A 14,782-nucleotide genomic window follows, 5' to 3' on the forward strand; every position below is an offset into this window, starting at 1 on the left:
TTGGGTTCTTCTCCAAAAGAGATTGGCCCAGTAATGCCCATGTCAGGAAGGTGATGTGAAGCAAGAACTTAATTTGACCAGAATGTTCTAGCACTCTCTAGGATCTAATGGGAACCCAGGAGTGCCTGGTACCCAGCATATCACTTACCTCTGACAACTTGGTTTACTCAGAATGACATTTTCTCTATCTGCTCTCTGATGATTTGGAAGGATGCCCTTTGTTGCACCCCTCAGGGTGATGTTGGGTGGGTGGGCATATGTGGGGTACCTACCAATGCCCCTCAAGTACTGGGACTCCATGACTTTGAACATTGGTTTCAGTGGTAGAAGAAGAATGTGATAAGAGTTCAGCTACCACCTACTTCTGGTACCGAGAGGCTCTGGATATCTCCAACTCCATCTCAGAGAGTGGGGGGCTTAACTGGAAGATGACCCTGTGCCTCCTTGTGGCTTGGAGCATTGTGGGTATGGCTGTGGTCAAGGGAATTCAGTCTTCAGGGAAGGTAAGGAGCAGAGGGCTTCAAAGGTGGGAAGGGATGAGGGGTAGCAGGCATCAGGGGACATGGACATCATGTGTTGATGAAGTGATATGGTCTGGGTTTTCATATGCAATCTGCACTAATTCACAGTTTGCCTTTATCTAAGCCTTTATGGGGCCTCAATTTACCTATCTGTGAAATGGGAACAATAATATCATAGTACCTGCCTCAAAGGTTGTGAAGCAAAGACATAAACATTCAAGTGATATAGAAACATGAGCTATTGTTATTCTTAATGGGGCCATCATGAATAATTCCAAGGCCAAAGATGTTGTCTGATGGGGTAAGGAGTCATCAAAATTTGGATGAGCAAACTTCCATGCCATGGCTTTATAAATGAACCAACGGCCAAAGAGTCAATTGCTCTCAAGCTGTCCTTCAGGTAAAAATTATTTTCACAATATTACTGATTTGCTTAAACCCTGACCTTCCATCTTAGAGTCAATACTATGTATTTGGTTCTAAGGCAGATGAGCTGTAAGGCTAGGCAATGAGAATTAAGTGACTTCCCCAGGGTTATACTACTAGGAAATATCGGAGGCCAGATTTGAACCCAGGACCTCCTGTCTCTAGGTCTGCTTCTCAATCCACTAAGCCACCTAACTGCCCCCATTGCCTCTAGTTTTGAGATCTAGGAGCTCAGAATTACCCATATGTTGCCCCAGAGCTGGTAGAGACCTCAGGGGCTACCCAGTCCAATCCTCGCTTCCATCAGAATTTCTCCTACACAGTATTCCCAATACCTGGTTGGACAACTTTCATGTAAAGACCTTTGGGTAGAGGAAATCCCTCTCTCTCTCCCAAGGCAGCTCATTCTACTCTGTTTTATGCATTTTTCCTTATATCGTGGCAAAATCTGCACCTCTGAAACTCCCACTACTCCTAGTCCAACTCTATGGGATCGAGCACAACAAATTGATTTTCTCCCTCTTCCATAAGACAGCCCTATTCCTAAAATTATCATTTGTTCCTGTCGTTCAGTCATATTTGACTTTCTGATCCATCTGGGGTTTTCTTGGCAAAGATCCTGGAGTGGTTTGCCATTTCCTTCTCTAGCTCACTTTACAGATGAGGAAACTGAGGCAAACAAGGATAAATGACTTGCCCAATGTCACACAGCTAGTTAAGTGTCTGAGACTTAATTTGAACTCCAGAAAGATGAGTCTTCTTACTCCAGACCCAGCACTCTATCCACTGAACCACCTAGCTACGCAAATTATAAAAATGATCAGTAATATGGAATAAAAGTAGAGAGAGGGTGTTAGAGACTTTACTAAACTTATGTGTCTACCTAAGTTAAAAAAGGTTAACTCTTGGATCTCAGGTTGAATTCTTTGCCTTCAAACTCCCAAGCAAAAGCTTCAAAAAAGGTCTCCCCTGCCCAACTTTTCTAGTTAGAAAAGCAGTAGGTTCTGCTTAAACGAGCTTGGCTGAGCTGATGAAACCATAGAGGAGTCCAGCTTCTGTATGGCACAAGTATGTTTTGAAAGCACTTCCCGTTCCCTTTGTTTTTGGAGTCCAGACCCTCTTTAACCAGAACTAAACCCTCTCACTTGCTGAATATAATTGTTAACTTTTCTGCAGCACTTTCAGTTATATGAAGCATTTACGTGATCTAATTCAAGCTTCACAACAACTTTATGGGGGTAAATGATGGCATTGTGCCCACATTATCACCCTCAGAAGCCCTAGTGGACCCCAGGTGAATAATGTAACTCAGTGATTGCTTTTAAAAAAGAAATAAACAATTCCCTTTAGGTAGTGGTTCCAAGGCAGAAGACCAGTAAGGGTTAGGCCATGAGAGTTAAGTGACTTGCCCAGGGTCACACAGCTAGGAAATATTTGAGGTCAGATTTGAACCCAGACCTGACTCTATCCATTGAGCCACCTAGCTGTCCTCTGAGTGATTACTTTATAAGCTACCTGGAGAGAAAGTCGGTACTTTGGCACTGCCTGTGCCCACATGAAACCTCTAACACTTCACCCCTTGGGAACTTTCTGGGCAAGCCAGCCAAAGCTGGGGGTGGAATATGGGCATAGCTGGCATATACTGGGCTCTGCCAATATCTCCTGGCACTATGCCAAGGAGCTCTGATGCCCCAGGGAGGTGCCCATTGTTGTAGACCTCAGAGGGGGCTTCCTGTCTTGTGATGCTGTCCTGTCCTTGCCTCTCAGCCTGGGGAGCAGGTGGGAGGATTACAGGATCATAAGATTTTAAGCTGTAAGGGATGAAGGGCAGCTACCAGCAGGCACACAGACCTGTCCCTAGGGCATCTCCTTGTCTTCTCTCCAGGTGATGTATTTCAGCTCCCTTTTCCCCTACGTGGTGCTGGCCTGCTTCCTGGTCCGGGGGCTGTTGCTGCGGGGAGCTGTGGATGGAATCCTGCACATGTTTACTCCCAAGGTAAATCTTAGGATACTCCCGCTGATTGGGGGATTTGGCAGTCACACACCTAATGAAACATATCACTGGGTACCCATAGGGTAATAGAAACTAATGGCCTGCCTTATAATCAGGAAGCTCTCAATAGAAAATCTCCACCAGGAATCTCAGTTTGCAGTGCAATCTTCTAGCTGGACTGTTCATTTATTGATATTTTTAAAAGCCTTCACTTCCAGCTTAGAGTCAGTACTATATATTGGTGCCAAGGCAGTAGACTAGTAAAGGACTGAGCAATGACGGTTAAGTGACTTGCGCAGGGTCACACAGCTAGGACTGTTGCTTTATTAAGACTAATAACTAGGGCTATGCTGGTAAATTTTTAACAACCAGCTCCCTGAAAACAAATGCACAAGACATGCTTTTGAGCTGAATCTGCATTATTAACGTTTGTTCCATCACTTTCTAAGATTTAGGCAATCAACCTAGCAATAAATAATTTTTTGTAGCATTGGCTGATTCCCAGTGCTCCACATAGAAAATTTAGCAATTGACTTTGATTCAAGCCAACTCCAACACACCCCTATAAGAACTCCCACGTGTTTCAGGGGCATTTTTTCACTTTGCAAAGCATTTTTACATCGCTTATCTCTTTTGATTCTCATACCTACTTTGTGAAGTAGGTAGGGCAAAGGATGATTATGACCACTTTAACAAGTGAGGAAACAGAGATTTGGGCTTAACAATTTGTCACACAGCTAATTAAGGACAGAATCAAAATGGGCACCTACCTCTTATTACCTCCAGGGAGGTCTCCTCCCTTCTCTGTTCCCCAGCCTTTCTATTCCCCTTCTACTCATAGCTGTCAGAAAGCTAAGAATCAAACCCCGCAGATTTTGACAATCATAAGAGTTTGCAACTGGGAAGTACCTTCAAGGTCATTCAGTCCAGTCTTGAATTTGAACTAGAATCTCTCTGGATGGGTACTCATTTCTCAACTTAAAGACTGCCAGTAACTAGGAATAATAATAATAATAATAACAAAAATAAACATTTTATGACACCTACTATAGGCATTATGTCAAATATTTCACAATTATTATTTCATTTGATTCTCACAACTGTGAAATAGGAACATTTGTTATCCTTATTTTACAGATGGGGGAACTAAGGCAAATAAGATTAAGTGACTTACCAAAGGCTTGACAGCTAGAAAGTATCTAAAGTTAGATTTGAATCCAGGTCTTCCTGACTTCAGACCAAATACTCTTTTCATTTTGCCACCCAGCTACTTAAAGCAATCTTTTTAAATTTTTTTTAGAATACTAAGTATCAGTTCCCAGGCAGAAGAGCATTAAGGGCTAGCCAATTGGAGTTAAGTGACTTACCCAGAATCACATAGCTAGGAAGTATCTGGGGTCAATTTTGAGCCCAGAAACTTCTTTCTGTAGTCCTGGCTCACAATCCACTGAGCCACTTGACTGCTCGAAGCATTTTTTTCCTGATGGCGGCTTGCTAGCCATAACTTCTCTCTGCTTCTACATTGTTATGGGTACTAGCACCAATGAGACAATGGACGTGTTGGTCAGATATTTTTATAAATAAAGTTACAGTGTAGTTACCAGATTGTTATGAGGATTAAATGATTTAAGGGTGAAAGGTTACAACATCGTAAGGATTGGGGGTCATTCTATGGTGTGGAAAGAGCCTATTAGGCAGGGACCACTCCTCACTGGGAAGAGCATGATGGAGGAAATGGTGATGGGTGCCTGATTTCCTGGGTTCTGTTCCTCCATCTACTCTCCTTATGTTCCCAAAGGGAATAACAAATGAGACATGGGAGTTCTAGAGTAGGTCAGCAAAGAAGGTGATGCTTTGGAATGGGGTGGAAGAGGGGTGAAGTTGGGAGAGACTCCTGATGAAGCTGGGGGAGGGAGGTTTTGTGTGTGTGTTGGGGGGCGGGTTGGGGGTAGGGGAGGGAAGATAAGCAGAAACCAAACAATCGTTCTCTCCCCTCCCCTCTTCTTCCTTCCCCTTTTCTCATCTCCATTCTTCCCCTCCTTTCTACTCCCTGTCGCCCACCACCCAACAGTTAGACAAGATGCTGGATCCCCAGGTGTGGCGGGAGGCAGCCACCCAGGTCTTCTTTGCCTTGGGGTTGGGCTTTGGGGGTGTCATCGCCTTCTCCAGCTACAACAAACAGGATAACAACTGCCACTTTGATGCCGCTCTTGTGTCCTTCATCAACTTCTTCACCTCGGTGCTGGCCACCCTGGTAGTGTTTGCTGTGCTGGGCTTCAAGGCCAACATCATGAATGAGAAGTGTGTGGTCGAGTAGGTGACACCCCCTTCTCCTCATAGCTTTCTCCCTGTCCCATCTTCCCTTCCTCCACTGGGACAGGAGACCGGGGACGGTCACCCCTGCTCTTAGACTATGGCAAGGGGAACAGAAGAACCCTTCCCCCCCAGCCCCAGAATACTGGAGAGAGGTCAGAGACTTTCCATTGACCTGAGTAAAAGATATGGGGTGGGGTACAAAGAAACTGCCCTCCTGGGGGTGCTGACCCTGAGTAACTTCCTCACTCTTCCCCCCACCTCTCCATCGTCAGGAATGCTGAGAAGATCCTGGGATACTTGAACAGCAACGTCCTGAGTCACGATCTCATCCCACCCCACGTCAATTTCTCCCACCTGACTGCCCACGACTACAGTGAGATGTACAAGGTCATCATGACCGTCAAGGAGGACCAATTCAAGGAGCTGGGTCTGGATCCCTGTCTCCTGGAGGATGAACTCAATAAGGTTTGGAGGCAGGGCTCTCCCTTTGTAGGGACCAGCAGCAGTGACAAAAGGGTCCAGAGTCAGGGTAGTAGATGGTTTGGGGTACAGGGAAGAGATTAGACAGCACCCTTGCCATTAGGGAACTCTGTGGCTAATAAAAGAGGGCAGCTAGGTAGCTCAGTAGATTGAGAGCCAGGCCCAGATATGGGAGGTCCTGGGTTCAAATCTGGCCTCAAACACTTCCTAGTTGTGTGACCCTGGGCAAGTCACTTGACCCTCATTGCCTAGCCCTTACCACTCTTCTCCTTAGAACCAATACACAACCTCTCGATGCCTCAGACAGCTGTTTAGGACCTCAGACACTTCCTAGCTGTGTGACCCTGGGCAAGTTACTTATTACTAATCTGTTACTAAGCCTTGATGGAAATTGTTTCCATAAGGTGAGTACCTGGCATTAATGAAATCACAGCTCTGAATTTCCAAAAATAAATGTGCTAGGTACTCCACAGAATGCAAAAAAGGCTAGGTTCTTGTCCTTAAGAAGCTTGCAATCAGGGACAGCTAGGTAGCAGTAGAAGTCTGGAGTCAGGAAGATCTGGGTTCAAATCTGACCTCAGATACTTCCTAGCTGTGTGACCCTGGGCAAATTACTTAACCCAGACTGCCTAGCTATTGCTACTCTTCAGTATTAGAACTGATACCAAGACAGAGAGTAAGGATTTAAAAAAAAAAGCTTACAATCTTGTCAGGTGGACACACAAATGAAAAGTTAAATAAATATGCCCGGGGAAGATGCAAGAGGGGCTGTAAGACATTCTGTGCCACATGAAGGAGAAAGGAATAAGCATTTATTAAGCAGTAGGCAAATATTTCATTTACAAATATCTCATTTTGTCCTTACAACAACCCTGGGAAGTAGGTGATATTATGATTCTTATCTATGGTTGAGGAAACTGAGGCAAAAAGAAGTTAAATACCTCGTCCAGGGTCACATAGCATGTAAGTGTCTGAGGCAGGTTTTGAACTCAGGTCTCCCTGACTCCAGGTCAGGCTGGAGTCACTTTGTTACCTAGTTATTTGTACATCAGCTATATAGACAACAAAAGCTAGTGGTTCTTGGGAGGTGGAGCTCGCTGTGGTTTAGTGGGCTTGGGGAGGGCTCCATGGGGGAGGGAGAACCTTAAATGGCTCTTAAAGATGACTAGGATGGGAATAGATAGAGAGGAGAGAAGGGGAAAGTATTCTAAGTGGGAAGAATGTATTCAGAGGCTGGAATGAGAAGGAAATGAACAGTGAGTGAATGGACCAGTTTTTCAGGAATAAATCAAGGGCTTCTTCTGCAGATTGCTGGAAAATGAGTTTTCTAGGTAGGTTGGGGCCAGACCACAGAAGGCACTGTTTGGATTTTATTCCTCAGGCTATCAATAGCCAGTCATTCAAGCAGCAATTAAAAGCAAGATGGTGGGGAGAATAATCAGACTTCATTGTGCCATCTGGTTTGGACAGGGGAAAGACCAGATCTCAGGAGATCTGCAGTTAGGTTCAAAAATCCAATGACCTAAGGTTGATGCAGGATGATGGAGATTTGACTTGACAGTGGTTCCATTTGAAAAGGACCAGGAGGACAGCTAGGTGGCTCAGTGGGTAGAGAGCCAGGCCTGGAGACAGGAGATTTTGGGTTCAAATCTGACCTCAAATACTTTCTAGTTGTATGACCTTGGACAAGCAACTTAGCCCCAATTGCCTAGTTCATACCACTTTTCTGCCTTGAAACTGATACTTACTGTTGCTTCTAAGACAGAAGGTAAGGGTTGAAAAGAAAAGACAAAAAGACAAAAAAGGACCTGGAGCTCTATATAAGATTACTTACCATCTCAGGGAAGAAGGAAGAGTGGGAGGGATTGAAGGAGAGAGGGAAAGAATCTAGAACTTAAAATTTAAAAAATAAAGGAATGTTAAAATTGTTTTTAATGTAAGTGGGAGGAGGGGAGAGGAAATAAAGTACTAAAAAAGGAAAGAAAAGGACCTGGAGGTTTTAGCTGACCACAGCTAAATGTGAGTCAGCAGTATGATCTAGGCTTTAACGGTTCCCCTGGAGCCTGTGATGATGAGATCACACCATTTGAAGGACTATAGTCTTATTTTATTTAAAAAAAACCTAGCTTCTGTCTTAGCATCAGTACAAAGTATTGGTCCCAAGGCAGAAGAGCAGTAAAGATTAGGCAATTGAAGTTTAAGTGACTTGTCCAGGGTCATATAGCTAAGAAGCTCCTTGAGGCTTGATTTAATCCCAGAACCTTCCAACTCCACACCTGGTGCTCTATCCACTGAGCCACCTAGCTGCCTCAGAAATGTCAGTTTTAGAGGATCAGTAGAAGCTCTGTGAGGACTGAGGGCACTTAAGAAATGCTTGAATTGCATTGATAATCTGGAACCCATTAGAAAGAGGAAAGAAGGGGAAAGAATGCTTAGTTGGAAGGATGGGAGCAAAGACTGGAATGGGAATGAAATGTGACTAGGATATTGATGGGATCTAGAAACCTTAAATCTTAAAACAATCATTAAGGAGAAGGAGGGAGACTAAGAGACAGAAAGAGATCAAGGGACACACAAAGAGAGAACATGAATGCATTTATTAAGCCCTTACTGTGTACCAGGTACTGTACTAAGCAGGGAGAATACATATAAAAGAAAACATGGCAGCATCTGCTCTCAAAGAACTTGCATTCTAATAGGGGATGAATGCACATAAAGTGATGTTGTGGGGCAGCTAGGTAGCTCAGTGGATAGAGTTCCAGGCCTGGAGACAGGAGGTCCTGGGTTCAAATTTGATCTCAGACACTTCCTAGTTGTGTGACCCTGGGCAAGTCACTTAACTCCAATTGTCTAGCCCTGACCACTCTTCTGCTTTAGAATCAATACTCAGTATAGATTCTAAGACAGAAGGTAAGGTGTTTTTTTTAAGGGGGAGTTGGAATGGATTAGAAGAGGGAGCTGGGGAATGGCTGTCTTCAAATTTTAAGGGGTGATCCTATGGCAGAGAGAATAGATTTTTGTTCTGTGTTTCAGAAGTGGGGCCAGTGGGGTAGCACTTGCCAGGAAGAATCAGCACAATGCCAGGAAGAACTTGGCAACAGTTAGAGCTGTCCAGCCATGGAGGGGGCTACCCTATGAAATAAAGGAGGCACTGGAAGGGCTTAAGCAGAGGACTGTCTTTCACAGATATGGAATGGATGCATGAGCTGGGTGCGAGGTCAGCCTGCTGAACTCAGAGCTCTCTTTGCAATCTAAGAGTTTATGATTGTGGAATTCCATGTATGGGCAGGGAATACCCACAGCTCTGTGACTGAGGGCTTGGCAGCTAGTGCCTGGCTAGCAGGGGTTGTCTTGGTTTTGCTCACTTTTTCCTGTTACAGGCATATTGAATCTTATACCTTCCTTCTCCTCCATGTCCTCTTGGGCAGTCTGTTCAGGGGACAGGCCTGGCTTTCATTGCCTTCACTGAGGCCATGACCCACTTCCCAGCCTCTCCCTTCTGGTCCGTCATGTTCTTCCTAATGTTGATCAACTTGGGTCTGGGCAGCATGATCGGGACCATGGCGGGGATTACCACACCTATCATCGATACCTTCAAGGTGCCAAAGGAAATGTTCACAGGTACGTCCTTCTCCCTTCTTTCTCCAGCCCTGGGTTCCTCCCCTCCGAGGCATCCTTCTATCCCCCATCCTCTGTCCCCTTATCGGACAAGAGATGAACAGCTTCTCTGGCAATAATGCCCAGTCTCTCGACTTCAAGAATATCTGTGACTTTGCTCAATTCATTTGCAGGCAGATCGCTGCGTCCCTGAGTGCCCAGAAACTTCCTGGCTGTTTGAGCTGGTACCCTCAGGGAAAGGGCTAGTCAGTCAATGAAGCACTGATTAATCACTCTGTGCTAATGTGAGAAATAACAACATCTGGGCCCTAATCTGGACCTGAAGATCTGCCCTTAGTTGTGGGCAAGTCCAGTCAGAGGTCTCACCACACCCAGCCTGTGGCAAAGATCTTGTTTCCATATTCAACAGTTTGTTTTGCAGGCTTTTGACAGTTAATTAACATCCGTGATTAACTGAACCACATGTTCGGAGAATGTTAAAAAATACACCATCTAAAGCAGTGGTTCCCAAACTTTTTTGGCCTACCGCCCCCTTTCCAGAAAAAATATTACTTAGCACCTCTGGAAATTATTTTTTTAAATTTTAATAGCAATTAATAGGAAAGATAAATGCACCTGTGGCCATCACTGCCTCCTGGATCGCTGCAGCACCCACCAGGGGGCGGTGGCGCCCACTTTGGGAATCACTGATATAAGCATTCAGGTGATATTTGCTAAGAGTTAATAAATTGTAGTACGTAGTTCAGATATGTTGTCAAGCATTTTCATTGGTCCTATAACTAACAGCCTATTGCGCTCAGACTCAATCCATCACCCTGGCACTGGGAGGAGATTTAAAAATAGTCAGAGGAGCGGCTCTCCGTCCTAGACTCTGAGGAGACTGTAGTGAATATAAATCCTCGCAAGAGCAAACATCACCCTCCACATGTCAAGGTTGTCTTCCTGTTACCCAAGCTGTGCACTCAAATTCCAAAGAAACGCAGCTCATCTCCTGCTGCTTGAGTTCCCGTCCCCCCAGATGACTACCAAAATCGGATGCTTTATTCCTCCAGGAGAAGCTCTCTAGATTGGCAGTCACTATTCAATTCTAACACACGGATACGATGAATATTCCCCTTAATTATACTTATTATTATATTATATTATTATATATTGAATTATATAAGGAATATCATACTTCATGTAATACAAACAGTTCGTTTAATAACTGGGTCTGATTATTCCTAAAATCATGGTTCTGTGGCCCCAGCGAAGGATTATATGTGATTCCTTGTTTTCATAATCAGCGATATTTCATTTACATTGAGTGCAGGGCATACGAAGGAAGGAAGGGAAGAGGTATTCTCTGGATTCTAGGAGTTCATAAACGAATGGGAGAGACAACATGCAAATAACTATTTACAAATGAGATATAGATAAGATAAATTGGAAATAATAACAGAGCAAAGACAAGAACAGTAAGAGGGTTTAAGAAAGGCTTCTTGTAGAAGGTGAATTTTTTAGCAAGAACTTCAAGGAAGTCAGAGAAGTTAGGATTTGGGGATGAGAAAGGAGAACATCACAGGGGGGCAGCTGGATGGCTCAGTGGATTGAGACTCAGGCCTAGAGATGGGAGGTCCTAGGTTCAAATCTGGCCTCAGACACTTCCCAGCTGTGTGACTCTGGGCAAGTCACTTAACCCCCATTGCCTAGCCCTTACCACTCTTCTACCTTAGAACCAATACCCACTATTGATTCTAAGATGGAAGATAAGGGTTAAAAAAAAAAGAACATTCCAGGCATGGGAGACAGCCAATGAAAATGCCTGGGGATGGAGCATCTTTCAGAAGGAATAACAAGGAGGTCGAGGTCACTGGATCAGAGTAAGAAAACTAAAAAGGAGGAAAGCTATGAAGAGCTGTGAACACCAAATAAAGGTTTTTATATTTAAACATGGAGGTGAGAGGGAGCCACTGAAGTTCACTGAGTAGAGGAGTGACATGGTCAGGTAGGGAAATCTCCAAAAGCGTTAGTGAAGGAAGGACTAGAGTGGAAGAAGCAAGGAGAGCAACTGGCAGTCTCTTGCAGTAGTCGGGCATGGGGCGATGAAAGTTTGTACCAGAATGATAGAGGGCAGGGAATACATATGAGAAATTTTTTTAAAACCCTTACCTTCTGTCTTGGAATCAATACTGTGTATTGGCTCCAAGGCAGAAGAGTGGTAAGGGTAGGCAATGGAGGTCAAGTGACTTGCCCGGGGTCACACAGCTGGGAAGTGTCTGAGGCCAGATTTGAACCTAGGACCTCCTGTCTCTAGGCTTGGTTCTCAATCCACTGAGCTACCCAGCTGCCCCCGAGAAAATTTTTCATAGGACAGGGTAACAAATTGAATGTGGGAGGTAAGAGAATGGGCAGTCAAAGATTACATCCATTCTGTGAGTCTGGGTGACCGATTGCTAGCTGGGCTCTGTCTCAGTTTCCCCACTAGAACTTCATTTCTTTGGTTGGAGAAATTGGTGTGAGCTTAGTAATAATTTCCTCTGCGAATCTGTGCCAATGCCTTTCTTGGCAAGTGGGGAAAAAAGCTGTTGATGAGGTCAGAGCTCCGATGGAGGAAATAGAGGAGGTAATAGGGCACGATTGCCACTTTCAAGGCTTTTCTTGGGCAATGATCATGTTTCTCTTCCTCCCTGATCCATTCTTCTGACTGCAGGTATGGGTGGGAGAAGATAGGGCAGAGCCTCAGCTCTGTCTAAATTCTATCATGAATAGCTTCGTCTCTCCCTAGGTTAAGCAGTGAGTCAGCAACGGAGCTGGGAGTCAGGCCTCTTGGGTTCTTTTCCCATTCCATCAAGAACTTCCATGGCACCCTGAGAATGTTCCCCAGCTAATATTGGTAGTCATAATCCTGCTTTATGCCTGTCAGAGCAAGGGTGGCCACAGGCATGGCATTACCCACTGGGCTACCTTCTCCTTTCCTCAGACCTCAGCCTCATTGCCTTCCTTGGAAGTGATATAGAGGGCATAAAGTCTTCTAATGGAGGGATTCTGAATCGAGCCCGGGCTGTCTCTCTACAAGACCACAAATAGTGAGACAATCAATGAGTGCCACCAAGTGGCATCAGGGTTCCTTGGACCAGAGTGGTGCTGACTCCTAATCTAAAGTGAGAGGTGCAGGGGAGAAGCAGCTGAGCTGCCTTCTTCTCTGCAGGGGTGGGGGGGCTTACTTTATGGGCTTGGAATTCTCTATTCTCTTTGCAGTTGGATGCTGCATCTTTGCCTTTCTTGTGGGACTCCTGTTTGTCCAGCGCTCTGGGAATTACTTTGTCACCATGTTTGATGACTACTCGGCCACTCTGCCCCTCACCGTCATTGTCATCCTAGAGAACATCGCTGTATCCTGGATTTATGGGACCAAGAAGTAAGGCTCTGACTTGGGGGGATGTTGGGGATGGGCAGAGAATGACTTCCAAGTATGGGAAGCCTGGGGAAAAGGGGATTGTTTTCTTTTAAAACACTTATCTTCCATCTTGGAATCAATGCTGTGTATTGGTACCAAGGCAAAAGAATGGTAAAGGCCAGGCAATGGGGGTTAAGTGACTTGTCCAGGGTCACACTGGAAGTTCCTGGGACTAGATTTGAACTCAGGACCCCTATCTCTAGGCCTGACTCTTAATCCACTAAGCCATCTAGCTGCCCCTAGGAGATTCCTTCTTAGGGTCTCCTGACACTGCCCTGGGAATTACTGGGGACATAAAGAGGATATTTCATTCTCAGAACTGATTGCCAGTGCCAGAGCTGACAACTCATTGACTCTTTCCTCCTGGTGCCACTCAGCTCTCTGCTTTATTTTCAACAAAAGAAGTCAGGTTATGCTCTCTGAATTCAGTGAACTCTTGGATGAGGAAACTTTCCTGACACAGATCAGCTCCTCTTTTCAATTTCTAGTCCTAGAGTTGCCTGGGAACACAGGAGTATTTCTGCTAGGGTCACACAGCTACAGGAAAGACTTGAACCCAGGTCTTTCTTATTCCAAACCCAGCTCTCTATCCACTCTGCCATGCTGGTCCTGGAAGAATATTTCTGTTTTAAAAGATGGCTTATTATTTCAGGAAGCAGGTTGGGATCAAAGTTAAGTGCTAGACTATTTCCCAAAAGTAACAGTCTGCTTCCTTCCTCCCACTCAATTCCTGGTCCAGGTCATTAGCCATCTCTAGTCTCTGGCCAAGATACCAATAGGATAGATCAGATACAGACAGGACCAGCTCAACAGAGTACAATTCATGTGACTATTACAATCTAATCAGATGCTAATCAAAATGACAAAGGTGATGGCTATGAAAATATTGAAAAAGGAATGAAGAAAAGAGCTATTTTGGAAGTGCTCAAAGATCAGGTAAGAGAGGTGAGGGAAGAAGAAAGGATAGAAAACAATAACTATGCTCTGAACATAGACTATTGGACCACAGTGCCATTACTAATGGAAACAGTGAAGGTAAGAGGGAGTGGATTTAGGAGAAAAGATAATACATTTATTTGATTTTGGATGAGTTGGATTTGATATGCTCATGAGACATGCAGATAGAGATGTCTTAAGAGCAACTAGATATTTCTGGCTGGAAGTTGAAAAAAGTCAGAGCTAGAGATGTCTAGATTTCAGTCAGTCTGCATCATGGTATACAGAGTGGGGGAAACAATGTTGTACTTGGAAGCAGATGAAAAGATGAATATTTTTAATTAAAAAATTTTAACCCTTACCTTTGACTTAGAATCAATACCATATATTGGTTCCAAGGAAGAAGTGTAGTAAGGGTTAGACAATGGGGGTTAAATGACAGCTAGTTTTTAAGGCTAGAATTGAACCCAGCACCTCTCATCTCCAGACCTGGCTCTCTCTCTCCACTAAACCACCTGGCTGCCCCTCCCTTTCCCTTAGCACTGTCTTGCCTGTCTTTACTTCCCCAGTGACTTAGCACAGTGCCTAACATTCAAGTGACTTACTCAGAGCAGGGCCAGGATTTAAACCTGACTCTGGTTTGGAGCTCTCTCCACTACAAAATGCTAACTCCTCTGTACTTCTGTTAATACAACCTGATTGTTGGCTCACGTTGAACTTATAGTCCACTAAAAGTCATCCAGGTACAATGTAAATATTTGTCCAATTGAACCTGGGAAGCTCTAGGGAGGTTGTACTTCTCTAACTTCCACAGCAGAGGGCGTCTGAGCCTGTGCGAATGATCTTGGGCTTGCAGGATCCTAGGATTTAAACTAGAAGGAATTTTAGAGGCCATCTGGCCCAACCTTCTCTTTTAGTAGATGTTGGCATGGCCACATGTTATGTTCCCCCATTAGATTTAGAGCTCTTTGAGAAGGACTGTCTTTGTCTATTCTTCTTTCCTTCCTTCTTTCCTTCCTTCCTTCCTTCCTTCCTTCCTTCCTTCCTTCCTTC

General features: G+C 44.6%; 1 protein-coding gene across 2 annotated transcripts in view; it reads left to right on the forward strand.

Annotated features, from left to right (window-relative positions):
- The window catches only part of SLC6A17 (solute carrier family 6 member 17), a 35,650-nt gene that overhangs the window by 16,148 nt on the left and 4,720 nt on the right, over nucleotides 1-14,782 (forward strand). The window contains exons 4-9 of one of the 2 annotated variants that reach the window (XM_044675947.1): nucleotides 322-503; nucleotides 2,833-2,943; nucleotides 5,012-5,253; nucleotides 5,529-5,721; nucleotides 9,165-9,357; nucleotides 12,595-12,754. In XM_044675947.1, coding sequence (XP_044531882.1) covers nucleotides 322-503; nucleotides 2,833-2,943; nucleotides 5,012-5,253; nucleotides 5,529-5,721; nucleotides 9,165-9,357; nucleotides 12,595-12,754 — 1,081 coding nt within the window. The remainder of the gene's footprint in view (nucleotides 1-321; nucleotides 504-2,832; nucleotides 2,944-5,011; nucleotides 5,254-5,528; nucleotides 5,722-9,164; nucleotides 9,358-12,594; nucleotides 12,755-14,782) is intronic. The other variant, XM_044675948.1, reaches the window with a different exon arrangement.

The sequence above is a fragment of the Gracilinanus agilis genome, chromosome 4, assembly GCF_016433145.1.
Source record: "Gracilinanus agilis isolate LMUSP501 chromosome 4, AgileGrace, whole genome shotgun sequence".
In the NCBI taxonomy this organism is placed as follows: domain Eukaryota; kingdom Metazoa; phylum Chordata; class Mammalia; order Didelphimorphia; family Didelphidae; genus Gracilinanus; species Gracilinanus agilis.